We start from the raw sequence: 18517 nt of genomic DNA on the forward strand, positions 1-18517 counted from the left end.
TCTCTCAAAACTTATAGCCTGCTACTGTTGACTGGAAGCCTTACCAATAACATAAAACGATTAACAATTATTTCATATATTGTATGTAATATATATATACTGGATTCTTACAATAAGGTAAGCTAGAGAAAAGAAAATGTTACTAAGAACATCATATGGAAGAAAAAATATATTCACTATTTATTAAGTGGAAGTGGATCATCATAAATGTCTTTATCCTCATTGTCCTCACATTGAGTAGGCTGAGGAGGAAGAAGAGGTGAGGTTGGTCTTGCTGTTGCAGGGGTGGGAGAGGCAGAAGAAAATTGGTATTTAAGTGAACCCGCACAGTTCAAACCTGTGTTGTTCAAGGGTCAACTATATTCTGAATTTTTTAGTGGAGGAGACACTAGATGACCATAAAGGGATTCCGTAATGATACAGTCCATTAGGCTTGGAGATACATTAAGACAACTGACATTTATAAATTATATAAATATATGATTAGAAATCAAATCAATAGAAGTAATGGGCAGATACTTGCTATTTTTAGGCTTTTTGTGATATTTTAAAAATATAGGGTTACATACATTACTAAAGTAATCCAAAGCTTACTGTTTTACGGCATCTTTTATGCTAAAAGTAGAGAAACCACTTTGCAATTTCTCTATTTTTTTTTTTCCGGAGGTTTTATGTCACATTTTAAACTGCCTTCCTGGGACCAGACATAATTAATGAAGCAAAACTTTTATAAAAATGTATTTTTTTTTGGTTTCCAGAATGAATATGAACAGTTAAATTATGCAAAACAACTGAAAGAGAGATTGGAGGCTTTTACAAGAGATTTTCTTCCTCACATGAAAGAGGAAGAGGAGGTAAGCATACTTTTTCCCTCTTGTGATTTAGATTTATAACATTCTTAAAATACTATTTTGCTTCAGAGGATCTTCAAAATAATGCATAGGAAGATGTGTCTGGTTGATGGAGAGAAGAACCCAGTTCTTTTTGGGAACTGAAGAAAACCCAAGGGGGGAAAAAAAAAACATTTGTTTTGTTTTCTCAGAAAGGTTGTTGCTTTTCATTGAATAGATGATTTAATTAATTTACTCAGGAAATAATTTTCTTTTTTGTAAATGGCTCTGTCTTAAATGTTAATAACTTATGCTACCCTAATGTCTTTTCAGAACCTTTAGAGGATTCTTTAAACTTCTAAATTTTTTTTTACATTTTCATGCTGTGTTTAAAGATTTTTTTAAGTTTTGGTTTTTTTTTTTTGTTTTTTTTTTTTTTCCAGTAGTGTACTTTAGTATTTAAATGGTGGTTTTAAATTTATTAGCCTTGACTGGACATGGTGGTTCACATCTATAATCCCAGCACTTTGGGAAGCTGAGGCAGGAGGGAGGATTGCTTGAGCTCATAAGTTCAAGACCAGCCTGGGAAAAATAGCGAGACCTCATCTCTGCTAAAAATTTAAAAAATCAGCTGGGCATGATGGCATGTGCCTGTCATCCCAGCTACTTGGGAGCTTGAGGTGAGAGGATTGCTTGAGCCCAAGAAATTGAGACTGCAATGAGCCGTGATTGCACCGTGGTACTTCAGCCTGGGTAATAGAGCAAGACCATGTCTCCAAACAAACAAAGACATTTATTAGTCTTAAGCCTACTATACATGTATTAGGGTATCATTGAATGAATGGGCAAAACGTTTTCCCTTTTTCTTCTGTCTCTAATTTGGGATGAATATCAGAGTTAGAAATAGATAAATGATTTTATGAGGAACTGAATACCTGTTCAACTGTAAGTCAGTTATTGTAGAGATTCTCAACTATAGCTTCACCTTATAATCAAATTGATATTTAAACAAACAAAAGAAACCCCAACAGTATTTTAAGCCCTTTCCAGACAAATTACATCAGAGTTAAATCAGAGGACATGCATTGACTTGGGTATTTTTTCAGGGCCCCCCAACTCATTGTAATATACAGCCAGTGTTGAAACCACTGAATTAGTAGACTGACCAGTGTTTTTGAACTGTATGATACCCATCACAATTATCTGTGGAAGTGAAAACAAAACAAAAAAAGCCTTGTTTCCAACCTCTAAAGATTCTAATTCTGTAAATTGGAGGTTGGGACTAAGCATCTGTTTAGCAGAAGAAATCTCCATGGATAATTCTTATAGGAACCACTGTTGTAAAATAAGGATTTGAGGGAACATTTCTAAAATCCAGAAACAGTATTGAAAAGTTAAGTGTTTCAGTAGAGTTCTGACTTTTATGGTTCCAATACACTGGGAACCATTCTCATGTGAGGCAGAGGCCCAGTTTGGGTGGAGTTCGGTTACTCTAGTACCAGAAGGCAGTTAACTGACCTAAACATCTAACAGAATGATTAAGAGTGTTTGACAGATTCTATAAAGGGAAAGCCTTCTGGTCCTCATACTTTAAAATAGTTTGGGATTGATTTATTAACTGGAGAAACCATAACAAGAGGGATTTATTTTATTTATTTATTTTCTTTGAGATGGAGTTTTGCTCTTGTTGCCCAGGCTGGAGTGCAATGGCACAGTATCGGCTTGCCGCAACCTCTGCCTCCTGGGTTCAAGCGATTGTCCTGCCTCAACCTCTCGAGTAGCTGGGATTATAGGCATGCGCCACTATGCCCGGCTAATTTTGTATTTTTAGTAGAGACAGGGTTTCTCTATGTTGGTCAGGTTGGTCTTGAACTCCTGACCTCAGGGAACCTACCCGCCTTGGCTTCCCAAAGTGCTGGGATTACAGGCGTGAGCCACTGCGCCTGGCCAGGATCTTCTTGATGTACTTTTCTCTGCAATTTTTAGATAAACTAACTCAGTGGTAACAACTACAATTTTTATCTTTTTGAGATATATGATCATAATACGACATTTGAGCTGTTAATAATTTAAAAGGGTGTAGAGTGAAACAACACGAATTAAGCATCTTTCCTCATGAATATTTTGTTTAATTTAGGTTTTTCAGCCTATGTTAATGGAATATTTTACCTATGAAGAGCTTAAGGATATTAAAAAGAAAGTGATTGCACAACACTGCTCTCAGAAGGACACTGCAGAACTCCTTAGAGGTCTTAGCCTATGGAATCATGCTGAAGAGCGACAGAAATATTTTAAATATTCTGTGGATGAAAAGTCAGATAAAGGTGAGATTCATATATATAGATAAAGAACAATTTATTAGTTATAAGGTCATTGACATCTTACTGATATGAATTGTAGATTTTGGTTGAGGAATAATTTAAGTTAGGCCTGTACTGTGGTCAGTTAAAGGCGTTATTTTCATGTATCAATTTAATTGAAGACAATGGTTCTCATTTTAGAATTCAGTGTTGTGTATGATAATTTAAAATATACTTGGGACGTATTCAGTGTAGTGTTTCTTGAATGAATTTATACATAAGTGAATCCAAATTATTGAAAACTACCAGTACAGAGCACTGGCCTGCTCAAAACTGAGCAGTCAAAATTGTTGAAAACTACCATTACACAGAGCACTTTTGTGGTATCATCCTGCTTCCTGAGCTTTATTGACCATAGTGGCTGCTTTTCTCTTTCCTTGTGTTTTTTCATTGGTTTTCAAAATCAGTTATGTTTATAATTTATTTTCATCCTTTCCTGTGTATCATTTTTTCAGCTTGTATCCAGTAATATTCAGAGGAACAAGTACTAGAGGCAGAGTTTTTCTGTGTTGTTACTCTGAAAATACAGATGAGAAAGGCAAATAAAGTTTATTTTTTAAAAAATAAACTACTTCCTCAGTAATTATTTATGTTCACTTCTTCAAGATTGGCGGCAGCAATGGGATTTCTGTTAAAATAGCTTGGAGTTTTTTGAAATTGGTCCTTTTATTTTTATTTAACAATGTATGTGAAATGCATGTTGAAACAAATAATTTTACAAGTTAAGCAATAATTAGTCCCATAAAGCTTGTATGCCTTACTCTGAAATATAGCTTGTGCTTTAGTTACCAAGCTAAGACTTGTTGTGTCTGGTTTAATTGTAATTATAACATGGGATTTAAAAGCATCACACTTACTACATTTTATTTTCCCACTCCTTCAAAGCAAATTGTAGCTGTATTATGTTTAAAATATTTGGCATTTTAAAAGTGGTAGTTTAAAGAATGTGATCATAGCATTTCTATATTTAAGTTACTTTGTGAAACAAATCAGATATATAAAGTACTCAAATTCTTCATATGACTTTAATGATGAATCTCTTATATTTTTTATTGTAACACCTCATTTTCATTTTTATTTTGGAAATTATTACTGAAATAATAGGTTTATATATCCATAAGTACTTCCTGCAATAGTTGCTGACAAAAGATTCCTTATCAACGTGAAACAACATCAGAAATATTTGCATTTTGTCGTGTCACCTGCGACATAAATAATTGAAGTATTTTAAAGCACCTCTAGGTTAAGGCAGTCAGATTTCGCAGACCTCTTGTATGAAATGTGAAAATCAAAGAGGGAATACAAGGAAGATTATTGACAGGAGTCATAATGCATAAATGGAAAAGGTCATGAGATTTGTGTGTGTCATTAAAAATGCCTTGGAGATCTCATAATCTGGCTGACTCTATACTTGTTGATTTAAAGCTGTATAACCTGTTTGGTTCCTTTTTCAAGTGATGCTACTTAATGCTACAAAGTGAGTATTGTTTTCTCTGTGATGCCTTTGTAAGAGGAAGTTAATTCTGTGTTCATTATTGTAGCTCCCACTGATGAAGTATGATTTGGGCCATGATAGTTTAACCCTACTTGTTCTTAACAAGTTTAACATCCCCATGTTACCTCTAATACATGTTATTTCATTTTCACATCTTGCAAGCAGGAAGGAGTTGACTTCAGGCACTGGATTTTGTTTATAGAAATGTGATTGTAATTTCTTATTGCATTTGCTCTTTAGCCTTTACTGGTAAAGTTTTTCTTTTTTATTTCAGAAGCTGAAGTGTCAGAACAATCCACAGGTATAACCCATCTTCCTCCTGAGGTAATGCTGTCAATTTTCAGCTATCTTAATCCTCAAGAGTTATGTCGATGCAGTCAAGTAAGCATGAAATGGTCTCAGCTGACAAAAGCTGGATCGCTTTGGAAACATCTGTACCCTGTTCATTGGGCCAGAGGTAGGTAAATGGGTTTTAAAAATATTTTCATATTTTTTTGTAAATGAATATTTATTTACATGAATCAGCAATGCCAGGGAGGGAAACTCTGAGAGATTCATCAAAAAGTAGATTTTATAGTTAGATGATGTGTTTTTGGTATATATATTTTTGGAAAACTAGCAATGCTGAAATTCATGGGTAAATTATAATGGTGTCTGCAATTAAAAAAATTAGGAAAATATATTTGTGGGAGGGGATGCAAAAAGATTGACAAAATGATAATTATTGAAGATAGGTGATAGATACATGGGGATTCATTATGCTAGTTCTTTCTGCTTTTGACTGTTTTTCAGAATTAAAAGTTAAAAATAAAATTAGTATGCTTTCGGCCGGGCGCAGTGGCTCAAGCCTGTAATCCCAGCACTTTGGGAGGCCGAGACGGGCAGATCACGAGGTCAGGAGATCGAGACCATCCTGGCTAACACAGTGAAACCCCGTCTCTACTAAAAAATACAAAAAACTAGCCGGGCGAGGTGGCGGGCGCCTGTAGTGCCAGCTACTCAGGAGGCTGAGGCAGGAGAATGGCGTAAATCCGGGAGGCGGAGCTTGCAGTGAGCCGAGATCCGGCCACTGCACTCCAGCCTGGGTGACAGAGCAAGACTCCGCCTCAAAAAAAAAAAAAAAAAAAAAAAAAAAAAAAAAATTAGTATGCTTTCAAAACTGCTTTAAGTAATTATGTTTAATAATAATTATATGAATATTTTAAAAATACAGAATAAATTCTATAAAATTTAAGGGTGATATACCATTATGGCTCCATTTGGGTGATGGCTCAAAATAATTGTGAATCTCTTTCTGTCTTTGACCTATCTTTATTTGATTGGTAATGCCACATTCTCTGAATCACAGTTTCATATAATATCATTATAGTAAATTACTTTCACATGTGAACAGTTAAAGACAATTTTCTTTTCATCAGCATATAATGCAGTTATGGGTTAAATACAACTAATATAGCATACATTTTTTCTGTCACTGAATTAAACAATTTCTGCTAGGTGAGTTTTTTTTTTTTTTTTTTTTTTTTTTTAAAGGCAGAGTTTCGCTTGTGTTGCCCAGGCAAGAGTGCAATGGCACGATCTTGGGTCACTGCAACCTCTGACTCCCAGGTTCAAGCGATTCTCCTACCTCAGCCTTCCAAGTAGCTGGGATTACAGGTGTGTACCACCACACCTGGCTAATTCCGTATTTTTAGTAGAGATGGAGTTTCACCATGTTGATCAGGCTGGTCTCAAACTCCTGACCTCAAGTGATCCACCTGCGTCGGCCTCCCAAAGTGCTGTAATTGCAGACGTGAGCCACCGTATCCGGTCCGGGGGATTATTAGCTTCCAAATTCACATAATTTTAAAAATTGTTTTCTGTTTATGACTTTATGTCTGATTTAAATTGTGAGTCTAATTTAAAAGCAATTTTATTCATTACAATAACATATAGCACTTTTTTTTTTTTTTTTTTGAGACAGAGTTTTACTCTTGCCTAGTGGAACTCAGTGGCACGATCTCGGGATCACTGCAACCTCCACCTCCCAGGTTCAAGCGATTCTCCTGCCTCAGCCTCCTGAGAGCTGCGATTACAGGCGCCCACCACCATGACCGGCAGATTTTTTTGTATTTTTACTAGAGACGGGGTTTCACCATGTTGGTCAGGCTGATCTTGAACTCCTGACCTCAGGTGATCTACTCTCTCAAGGTATTGGGATTATAGGCTTGAGCCACTGTGCCCAGCCACGTATAGCACTTTTAAAATAAGCTGTTAGATTTTTTTTTGAATGAAGCTATTTGGAATATTAGGTAGACTTATATCATCTAAATAATTAGAGTTGTTATGTGGGATAATTTTTTCTGTTAGTTGTAAGATAATGAAATATTTAGTGAAAAGTCAAGGCCAACATGGATGCAGAAAATATTTTCTCTGGCTATTTTTAATTCTTAAGAATTATGTCATGATTTGATATGAATGTCAAATGTGATAATGCTGTGCTAACTTTCATGAATTCACCTAAATCTCAAATATACTACTTTTTTCTGTTTTTAATATGTTTAAACAAAAAATTCCAATAAGCCCGGGCTCTACTAAAAAAATTTAAAAAATGCCTGGGCACGGTGGCTCACACCTGTAATCCCAGCACTTTGGGAGATTGAGGTGGGCAGATCACCTGAGGTCAGGAGTTCGAGACCAGCCTGGCCAACATGGCGAAACCCTGTCTCTTCTAAAAATACAAAAATTAGCCAGGCGTGGTAGCAGGCACCTGTAATCCCAGCAACTCAGGAGGCTGAGGCAGGGAGAATTGCTTGAACCCGGGAGGCAGAGGTTGCGGTGAGCTTAGATGTGCCATTGCACTCCAGCCTGGGCAACAGAGTGAGACTCCGTCTCAAAAAAAAAAATTAACAAAAATAAAAAAATTAGCCAGACATGGTGGTACATGCCTGTAATCCCAGTTACTTGAGAGGCTGAGGTGGGAGGGAGGATCATTTGAACATGGGAAGTCAAGGCTCTAGTGAACCATGATCACACAATCTTGGTGACAGAGGGAAGACTCTGTCTTAAAAAAAAAAAAAAAAAAGAACCAGTAGAAATCGGATTTTATTTATTTCTAGTATGTGCTTTGAGTGGTTCTCAATCAAATTGATTTTTCCCCCTTCCAGGGGATATTTAAAATATGTGGAAGCATTTTTGTTTGCTCCATCTTTGGGTATCATACTGGCATCTACTGGGTAGAGGCCAGGATTGTTGCTAAGCACCCTGTAATCCACAGGATAGCTCCCAAAAACAATTACCCAGCCCAAAATGTCGGTAGTGTCAAGGTTGAGAAACTTTAATTTAGATGTAAAGAGTTCAGTAAATTGGCTGGGCACGGTGGCTCATGCCTTTAATATCCTAGCACTTTAGCAGGCCAAGGCAGGCAGATTGCCTGAGCTCAGGAGTTCGAGACTACCCTGGGCAACAAGGTGAAACCCGGTGTCTACTAAAATACAAAAAAAAAACCAAAACCCAGGCGTGGAGGTGCATTCCTGTTATCCCAGCTACTTGGGAGGCTGAGGCACAAGAATCACTTGAGTCCAGACGGCAGAGGTTGCAATGAGCTGAGACTGCGCCATTGCACTCCAGCCTGGGCAACAGAGTGAGACTCTGTCTCCAAAAAAATGAGTTCAGTAAATTGATTCTGCATAATCTGTCATTTCATGATCATATAATTTAGTTGCAGTACATTCTCCAGGATCTATGAATTTATAGTTTAGCTTTAGATTAATCTTTCCCTTTGCTTCTGTTCCCATCTACTTCTGACTACTGGTTGACTACAGAGTAGACAGTCCTGCTTCCTTTTATTAATTAGCTGTTACCATAATGAGGCTATTGTAGGAACCAGTGTGAAACAACAGCAGGGGAGAATGTTTGCTCGTTGTGATTTCTAAAATTTTATGCAAGACTTGATAATCATTAAGCTTATTTCTATAAAAGATAAAATTGAAAAACTTTATAGAGAGTAGGATACATAGCAGGTACATAGCAGACTCTATACATTTTTGTAGTTATTGTTCTGTTTCTATAGTTTGAAAGAGAAGGATTTACTTTGGGAAAATATGAACTATTGGTTAATTGATTATTATTGTTAATTGAAGCCACCTGTCATAGTTCTTTTCAGTATGTCTGAATGGAATCCTTTGCTGATTTCAGTGTAACTTTTTTTTAACCATAATTAAATATTTCTAAAAAATTGCCCATTGCCTGGGCAAAAACTGGAAGCATTCCTTTTGAAAACCGGCACAAGACAAGGATGCCCTCTCTCACCACTCCTATTCAACTTAGTGTTGGAAGTTCTGGCCAGGGCAATCAGGCAAGAGAAAGAAATAAAGGGTATCCAATTAGGAAAAGAGGAAGTCAGATTGTCTCTGTTTGCAGGTGACATGATTGTTTATTTAAAAAACCGCATCGTCTCAGCCCAAAATCTCCTTAAGCAGATAAGCAACTTCAGCAAAATCTCAGGATACGAAATCAATGTGCAGAAATCACAAGCATTCTTGTATACCAATAACAGACAAACTAGAGAACCAAATCATGAGTGAACTCTCATTCACAATTGCTACACAGAGAATAAAATACCTAGGAATAAAACTTAAAAGGGGATGTGAAGGACCTCTTCAAGGAGAACTACAAACCACTGCTCAACAAAATAAAAGAGGACACAAATGGAAGAACATTCCATGCCCATGGATAGGAAGAATCAATATTGTGAAAATGGCCATACTGTCCAAGGTAATTTGTAGATTCAGTGCCATTGCCATCAAGCTACCAATGGCTTTCTTCACAGAATTGGAAAAAACTACGTTAAAGTTCATGTGGAACCAAAAAAGAGCCTGCATTGCCAAGACAATCCTAAGCAAAAAGAACAAAGCTGGAGGCATCATGCTACCTGACTTCAAACTATACTACAAGGCTACAGTAACCAAAACAGCATGGTACTGGTACCAAAACAGAGATATAGGCCAATGGAACAGAACAGAGGCCTCAGAAATGACACCACACATCTACAACCATCTGATCTTTGACAAACCTGAGAAAAACAAGAAATAGGGAAAGGATTCCCTATTTAATAAATAGTGCTGGGAAAACTGGCTAGCCATATGTAGAAAGCTGAAACTGGATCCCCCCTTCCTTACACCTTATGCAAAAATTAATTCAAGATGGATTAAAGATTTAGATGTTAGACCTAAAACCGTAAAAACCCTAGAAGAAAACCTAGGCAGTACCATTCAGGACATAGGCATGGGCAAGGACTTCATGTCTAAAACACCGAAAGCAATGGCAACAAAAGCCAAAATTGACAAATGGGATCTCATTAAACTAAAGAGCTTCTGCACAGCAAAAGAAACTACCATCAGAGTGAACAGGCAACCTACAGAATGGGAGAAAATTTTTGCCATCTACCCATCTGACAAAGGGCTAATATCCAGAATCTACAAAGAACTTAAACAAATGTACAAGAAAAAGCCCCGTCAAAAAGTGGGCAAAGGATATGAACAGACAGTTCTCAAGAGAAGACATTTATGCAGCCAACAGACACATGAGAAAATGCTCATCATCACTGGTCATCAGAGAAATGCAAATCAAAACCACAAGGAAATACCATTTCACACCAGTTAGAATGGCAATCCTTAAAAAGTCAGGAAACAACAGATGCTGGAGAGGATGTGGAGAAATAGGAACGCTTTTACACTGTTGGTGGGTGTGTAAATTAGTTCAACCATTGTGGAAGACAGTATGGCGATTCCTCAAGGGTCTAGAACTAGAAATACCATTTGACCCAGCGATCCCATTACTGGGTATATACCCAAGGGATTATAAGTCATGCTACTATAAAGACACATGCACACATATGTTTATTGTGGCCCTATTCACAATAGCAGACTTGGAACCAATCCAAATGTCTGTCAGTGATATACTGAATTAATAAAATGTGGCACACATACACCATGGAATACTGTGCAGCCATAGAAAAGGATGAGTTCATATTCTTTGCAGGGACATGGATGAAGCTGGAAACCATCAGTCTTAGCAAACTATCACAAGGACAGGAAACCAAACGGTGCATGTTCTCACTCATAGGTGGGAATTGAACAAAGAGAACACTTGGACACAGGGCGGGGAACGTCACGCACTGGATCCTGTCGGGGGGTGGGGGGCTGGGGGAGGGATAGCATTAGGAGAAATACGTAATGTAAATGATGAGTTGATGGGTGCAGCAAGCTAGCATGGCACATATATACCTATGTAACAAACCTGCATGTTGTGCACATGTGCTGTAGAACTTAAAGTATTAAAAAAAAAACTGCTTATTGCCTAGGGCTCAGATGTTGTCTCTATGTAGAGATTTTTATTGTAAATAGCTTAGTTTTCCATTATTGCAGGCAATCTGATATTATTTTGATCCTTTTACTTGTTTATTCATCGTGTAGGTGACTGGTATAGTGGTCCCGCAACTGAACTTGATACTGAACCTGATGAAGAATGGGTGAAAAATAGGAAAGATGAAAGTCGTGCTTTTCATGAGTGGGATGAAGATGCTGACATAGATGAATCTGGTAAGCTTGTTTGAAATTAAAATTATTACATAGTGTTTTAATAATTATATATTAAGTACTTATAATTAATAAGTACTAATAATTAGGTATTAGATTTATGTAGTTTGTATTTTCTAAAGAAACGTGTTTCTACGCCTACTACTTTTTAAAATTTGAAGGAATAATAATAACATTTTAAATTAATTGTTTGAAGTACTTTAAAGAGTGCATAGGATTATTTCTCTTGTTTTTATATTAAAATAAAAAAGCAGAAAATGGTACCTTTTTTTCTTATGGAAATAATGTATGTTTATTATAGTGCTTTATAGTTTACAATGTGATTTTAGCGCCACTTCAGATGATCAGTTATGCAGCATCTGTTGAGTCATATGTGGCTTGAGGGAAATAGGATGAAACTGTTAAGTTGACTTACTCATTTGTAAATAGTCTTAATATTTGCCTAATAAGGTTATTGTAGAATTAAGAGGTAATATACATAAATATTCTTTGTAAATGGTAAGGGATTATAAAAACTAATGTAGCCATTCATTAAACAATGTGGGAGAGTTCAAGGGTGGATAAGACTTAATCGCCACTCCAAAGAATTCACAAACGAGAGAGAATTTAGAAAACATAATTTTTTTTTTAAATTTATTTTTTATTATTATTATACTTTAAGTTCTAGGGTACATGTGCATAACGTACAGGTTTGTTACATATGTATACTTGTGCCAAGAAAACATAATTTTTACTTTAAGGTACATGTTGGAAAAATGCTGTCATACTTGTGCAGAGAGATGCTGTTTGAAAGTGTGAGGAGGACGACAAATTCTGTCTTGGATATTCTAGATAATACTTACTAAAGGATGGTAAAATAGTAAAAAATGAACAGATGAGACATTCTTCTAGTTGGTAAAACTGAAACTATAGGAACTTTTTATAAAGTTACCTGCTTAAAGTAGTTTGATCTGGCAAAAGAACTAAATGTGGAAAAAAGAAACATGGAAAGTAACAGTGCAAGTATAAAGATTGTTATATCAGCAGCTAAAGTAGTTTATTTTTATGAAAAGCAGATGCGCTACATTTTGATAAAAAGATTCAAAATGTCATATATAAGGAAAAGGTCTATTCTAGTTATGATAGATTTGGTGATGTGCTTACCTGTGGCAGGCATTGTTTTAGGTATGAAGGATCTAATGGTGAACAAAATGGAAAAAAAAAGAAAAAACTGGCCCTTGTTGAGCTTAAAATTTAGAGACAGGAGGCAGACGATAAATACAGGTAAAATATATTCCGTATTAGATGGTGACAAGTGTTGTGCAGAAAAATAAAACAAGGAAAACATGCCAAGAAGAATTTAAAATTGTAGTTTTAAATTGAGTGATTAGTTAAAGTCCTTTGAGAAATTTGAGTAAAGACCTGAAGGAAATGAGGTATTTGCTTAGATGTCAACTTAAGGAAGTCTCAGTTTATTCATTCTGGAAAATTAATTCATAATACCTGTGGTAAGAATTTTGAAGGTTCTAACAAATTCAGTATATTTGTCTCAATACTTGAAGATGGAGCAAAGACTGTCAATTTCCTTGATACCGAAAAGGAAAAGTTAAGGGTATAAAGATTGAGCCTTTTTAGATAATGTATCTGTTGATTATTAAAGACTAAACTGCTATTTACTTCAGTGCTTTTTTCAGTTTAGCTGCCTTGTCTTTACTTGTCCTAAGAAGTTATTGTTTTTCATAGAATGTTTAACTTTCTTAAAAAAGATTTCACAGTTCCAATTACCTTGATTTGATCATCACACATTGTATACAGGTATCAAAGTATCACATGTACCCCCAAAATATGTATAATTATTGTATATCAATAAAAAATTAAAAATTTAAAAATTTCATAATAAATAGTGTACCTTTAGATAGTGAGGGCCAAAGTAATTTTTATTTCCTTATATTTTATCTTCGTGTGTGTGTGTTTGTGTGTGTCTGTGTCTGGCTAAAGGACGAATTTAGGATACTATCTAAACAAGGAACCATGAGTAACAAATTCTTTTAGTTTATATCCTTTTGTCTGCTATACTTAGTTTTGTTTTAAATGAGACTTCCTTAACTTGTTCTGTTAAATCGTTTTATGTTTAAAGACATTCAAATTGGTCTTTAGGTAAGAATAATAACAATAGGATCCTGAGAAAGGCAATACAATACAGTTATTCATTCTTTTTAGTGTAGTTTGTTTTTTCCTTTTTTCGAATTGGAGTGTATAGTGTTTTCATGGTGGATGTTACAGTAGTACATTCTGTTGTAAACATCCAAGCTTTACAGAAGTTATTAAGTAAAACCAAAAGCCATGTCATTTTTAACTTAGAAATTCTAAACTACCTTCTTTTGCTTGATTCATTATGATCAGGCTAATTTAGTTGAGTTTCAAATCTTTTCTAGCTTTGTGTCCTTTTTAGTTATGTGGAATCAATGATAGTACGTTTTACTATGGATCATTTTTCTTTTAATATCATATTTTTCTCTTGAAAACTTTTACTGTTCTTTTTAGTTTTCACATTTTTTTCCGAAACTTTCTCATTGCCTAAAAATGGGATTATTTACATAAGAAAGTATAAGGATAGCACAAAGTATTTCATATTTAACAATTTGGTGAGTCCTTGAGTAGCTTAATTATTATCAGTTTATCAAGTTCTTAGACTTTTTAATTCATGTTACAGAAGAGTCTCCGGAGGAATCGATTGCTATCAGCATTGCACAAATGGAAAAACGTTTACTCCATGGCTTAATTCATAACGTTCTACCATATGTTGGTACTTCTGTAAAAACCTTAGTATTAGCATACAGCTCTGCAGTTTCCAGCAAAATGGTATGTTTAAATTAACACTAGTTTGGGTATTAAGAAAAATCGCATGATAAGACTTTGGTTTGCTCATTCCTGAGTTTAATTAAGGGCAAACAAACCCCCAAAATGATTATTGAGTGCCTTCCTATGGGTAGGCATACACTGCTAGGTTACTTATTATTTCATTGCGGTTCTCACAACAATCTTTGTAGCATAATTATCATTACCTATATGTTATAGATGAGGAAACTGACTAGAAGAGGTTAAACATTTTATTCAGTTTCACAGATGTTAAGTGATAAAGCCCAGTTTTATGTAATTTTTAAAATAATATGTAAGACATGGTAAGATGGGCAAATGAGATGAAAACACTGTTTTATGAAAGTAGATCTTATGACTTCCTACATCAGAATCTTGAGTGTTCCTTAAAAATGTAAATTTCTTGGTTTAGTCTCATAACTGCTAAAACAGATTCTTGGGTGGGTGCGGTGGCTCATGCCTGTAATCCTAGCACTTTGGGAGGCTGAGGTGGGCGGATCACAAGGTCAGGAGTTCAAGACCGGCCTGGCCAATATGGTGAAACCCTATCTCTACTAAAAATACAAAAATTAGCCGGGTGCAGTGGCGCACACCTGTAGTCTCAGCTACTCAGGAGGCTGAGGCAGAAGAATCGCTTGAACCTGGAAGGCGGAGGTTGCAGTGAGCCGAGATCCTGCCACTGCCCTCCAGCCTGGGTGACAGAGTAAGACTCTGTCTCAAAAAAACAAACAAAAAAAACACAAAAAGATTGTCAGGGATTTGAGCCCAGAATTTTTTTTTTGTACTCTATTCAAGTGTTTTTTTTTTTTTTTTATATTCACGAAAGTTTGTGAACTAGATTATGTTTACTAATAGTCATCTGTTACTTAGCTAACTGAAGTTCTGCAGATCTTCACAGTGACAATTTTTTCCCTCTTAGGTTAGGCAGATTTTAGAGCTTTGTCCTAACCTGGAGCATCTGGATCTTACTCAGACTGACATTTCAGATTCTGCATTTGACAGGTTAGTTATTTTAAACAATTTAAATATAATGAAAAACTATTTTGTAAGGTTTCATTTATATAATTGCAATTTAATCATACTATTATTTTTTACTATCAAATATCAATCATGTCTGACTATAATTTGATAGCACCCTCCAGTTCTTCACCTCTTGTTCATGGGTCCCAGCTGATCCAAAAATTCCATCTGTATCATCTTACAATCTGTATAGTCCTATATTTTGTCTAGGCCCTTGAGCCCTGCTGTGCAACCATGTAGATTGGTATTATATGTTTTTAAGAAGTTTTAGTTTTAGTTGGGCTCTAAGTGCCATTTGGCAAAGCTCCCTGTTAGATTCTTCACAGTTACTCTGAAATAGTATAACTTTCTTCAAGCCACCTCCTTCCCAGAGTATATCTCTTTGACCACCAATTCTCTGTATTCTTGCTCACTCCTTCTTTCCCACCCAACCATTTATATCAGCACCTTTTTTCCTGCTGCAGAGGAAGAGGTATACTCTTCTCTGGTTAAAGCTAACCCTCTATCTTCCTAGAGCTTGTTTCTTATGGATCTTCCTCATTAACCATTAGTTATTATTCTCTTTCTTTCATGTGTTTGCACCCTTACTTCTGCTGATTACTTTTAGGGTAATAAACTTAAGTCTTCCCATCCTTACCCCTCTCACATCCTACCTTTCTGTTAGGTTAGGAATACTCTGACTTCCTAATTACTCTCATTGAGTTTTTGTATCCCTAGTGTTAAGAATAGTACGTTAACAATAGATATTCAGTAAATACTTAAGTGATTATATTAGATGTAAAATCTTCTAGTTTTAATCACATACATGTAGTCAAATGCTTTTGAAAAATTTAATAATATTCATTAATAGTCTTGTCTTTTATTTATAGTTGGTCTTGGCTTGGTTGCTGCCAGAGTCTTCGGCATCTTGATCTGTCTGGTTGTGAGAAAATCACAGATGTGGCCCTAGAGAAGATTTCCAGAGCTCTTGGAATCCTGACATCTCATCAAAGTGGCTTTTTGAAAACATCTACAAGCAAAATTACTTCAACTACATGGAAAAATAAAGACATTACCATGCAGTCCACCAAGCAGTATGCCTGTTTGCACGATTTAACTAACAAGGGCATTGGAGAAGAAATAGATAATGAACACCCCTGGACTAAGCCTGTTTCTTCTGAGAATTTCACTTCTCCTTATGTGTGGATGTTAGATGCTGAAGATTTGGCTGATATTGAAGATACTGTGGAATGGAAACATAGAAATGTTGAAAGTCTTTGTGTAATGGAAACAGCATCCAACTTTAGTTGTTCCACATCTGGTTGTTATAGTAAGGACATTGTTGGACTAAGGACTAGTGTCTGTTGGCAGCAGCATTGTGCTTCTCCAGCTTTTGCATATTGTGGTCACTCATTTTGTTGTACAGGAACAGCTTTAAGAACTATGTCAACACTCCCAGAATCTTCTGCAATGTGTAGAAAAGCATCAAGGACTAGATTGCCTAGGGGAAAAGACTTAATTTACTTTGGGAGTGAAAAATCTGATCAAGAGACTGGACGTGTACTTCTGTTTCTCAGTTTGTCTGGATGTTATCAGATCACAGACCATGGTCTCAGGTGAGTTATCAATTCCAGAATATTAAGAAGTAGATGTGTTCTCATTTCCAAATGGAATATAAAAATTTTGATCTAAGTCATTCTTTTCAGTTGATTTACTTAAGCAAAAAGAGTTAACCAAGATCTGCTCTACTTCAGTGTTGGACCAATGTAACTTCTGTTATTAGTATGAAGTTTCATTTCTGTCAGTTCAAATCCATTGTGATATATGGAAGAACATAAATTTGAAAGTTTAATAAATAGTAAATGGCTACATCACATATTTTAAGGTACTTTAGTGGATGAATAAGGTACAACTTTTTCTCAAGAACATGTAACAAGAAAATGTGCATATTCTGCTGCTGTGTATTATTTCTGTATGTTACAGTTTTATATTGAGGGTTTTGGAAAATATAGGCTGTCTATGGAAGTCATTTAGTCCAACTACATGGCTGTTAAGTGTTTACCAAAGCCAAAGCTGAGCTACAGTTTCATATGTAGCTAGAGTTTAGAAATTTTGCTCTTTGATCATGATCAACTTACCTTCTGTTGCTTTTTTAAGTCATAAGGAGGACGTGTGGAAGAAGTTCTGCAGTTTCTTTTCTGTGTTTTTTTTTTTTGTGAGCATAATCTTTAGCAGATTAAACCGACGTTTTTTGTTTGTTTGTTTTTTAACCTCCTAGAGGAAAGAAGGGCTGGAGGTGACACATATATCAGCCCAGACAGGTAGCTCTTTTCAGCAGCTAGGTTCTATATGTTTTATAGGACCCACTTCAAGATTTGTTAGGTTATGAGTTACTCTTATGCACTGTTGGAGAAAATACCATGGTTCACTGACTTGGGAGCATGGCAGACTTGATGTAGATTGATCTTGTTTTTTTCTGTATAACTGGCTTTGTGTACAATACTTAACCTTATGCTTTGAGGCTTATGTAAGAGGAATACTTATAAGGCATCTAACAGTGATACAGAATAGATTTTCAGTAAGTGGAAGCTGATGTGCAGTAAGTGATTATCTTTGACATGAGCCTTTGGAAATTGGATACATGTTTTTCTTTGATAATGGGATGTCAAATATTTTATAATGAAAAATTCTGCCAGCATAAAACTTAATACCCCCTACTATTATAAAATATACTTAACATGAAATTATTATAAAAGTTTTTCATAAGTCATATACAGTAACCAAAAGTGTTTTCCCTGAGGTAACTGGTATAACTGTGCTTTGACTGCTGTGAATCATTTCATTAATTTTCTTTCTCAAATCCAAGTGCATATGTTGTAATTTTAAAAAATAAAGATAACTTTATTCTGAGTTTTATTCTTTAAAATAATTTTATTACAAGTATGTATTCCTAACTGTAATATGATTTTGTTTTTGAATGCAACTTGATTTTAGAAAGTAAAAGCAATTTTTAGTTTAATTTAAAACCTAGTAATTCATTTTTCATTGTCGTTTTTTCACTACCATCATACCTTATTAAAATTTATTTATAACTCTGTTCAGTTTGCATTTTCAATATGACCAGTTTTTGTGTTTTTTTTCAAAGAATGAAGTAATACATGTGACCTCTCAGAGCTGCAATGACTTCTGACCATGTGGCAGTTTTCTTATCTTTTAGTTTTTTAGGATGTTTTTAAAAATAACCCAGAACTTATTAAAATTTTATATAATTAATTGATTTCAAGGTTTTTTTTTTTTTGCTTTCAAAGTATTTAGAAACTCTTCTAGTATAAGGTTTTGGAAAACACTAGAAGGGAGCACACTTTTTAAAAGCAGGTGACCCCAGGGCAAACTTGTATC

General features: G+C 35.3%; 1 protein-coding gene across 1 annotated transcript in view; it reads left to right on the forward strand.

The window, feature by feature from the left end:
* Positions 1-18517, forward strand: part of LOC105487911 (F-box and leucine rich repeat protein 5) — a 42037-nt gene that overhangs the window by 14147 nt on the left and 9373 nt on the right. Inside the window, exons 3-9 of the mRNA XM_011751578.2 lie at positions 759-854; positions 2968-3154; positions 4960-5142; positions 11141-11266; positions 13956-14104; positions 15039-15121; positions 16009-16734. Of these exons, the coding sequence (XP_011749880.1) occupies positions 759-854; positions 2968-3154; positions 4960-5142; positions 11141-11266; positions 13956-14104; positions 15039-15121; positions 16009-16734 (1550 nt within the window). The remainder of the gene's footprint in view (positions 1-758; positions 855-2967; positions 3155-4959; positions 5143-11140; positions 11267-13955; positions 14105-15038; positions 15122-16008; positions 16735-18517) is intronic.

Source organism: Macaca nemestrina, chromosome 3 (assembly GCF_043159975.1).
Source record: "Macaca nemestrina isolate mMacNem1 chromosome 3, mMacNem.hap1, whole genome shotgun sequence".
Classification (NCBI taxonomy): Eukaryota; Metazoa; Chordata; class Mammalia; order Primates; family Cercopithecidae; genus Macaca; species Macaca nemestrina.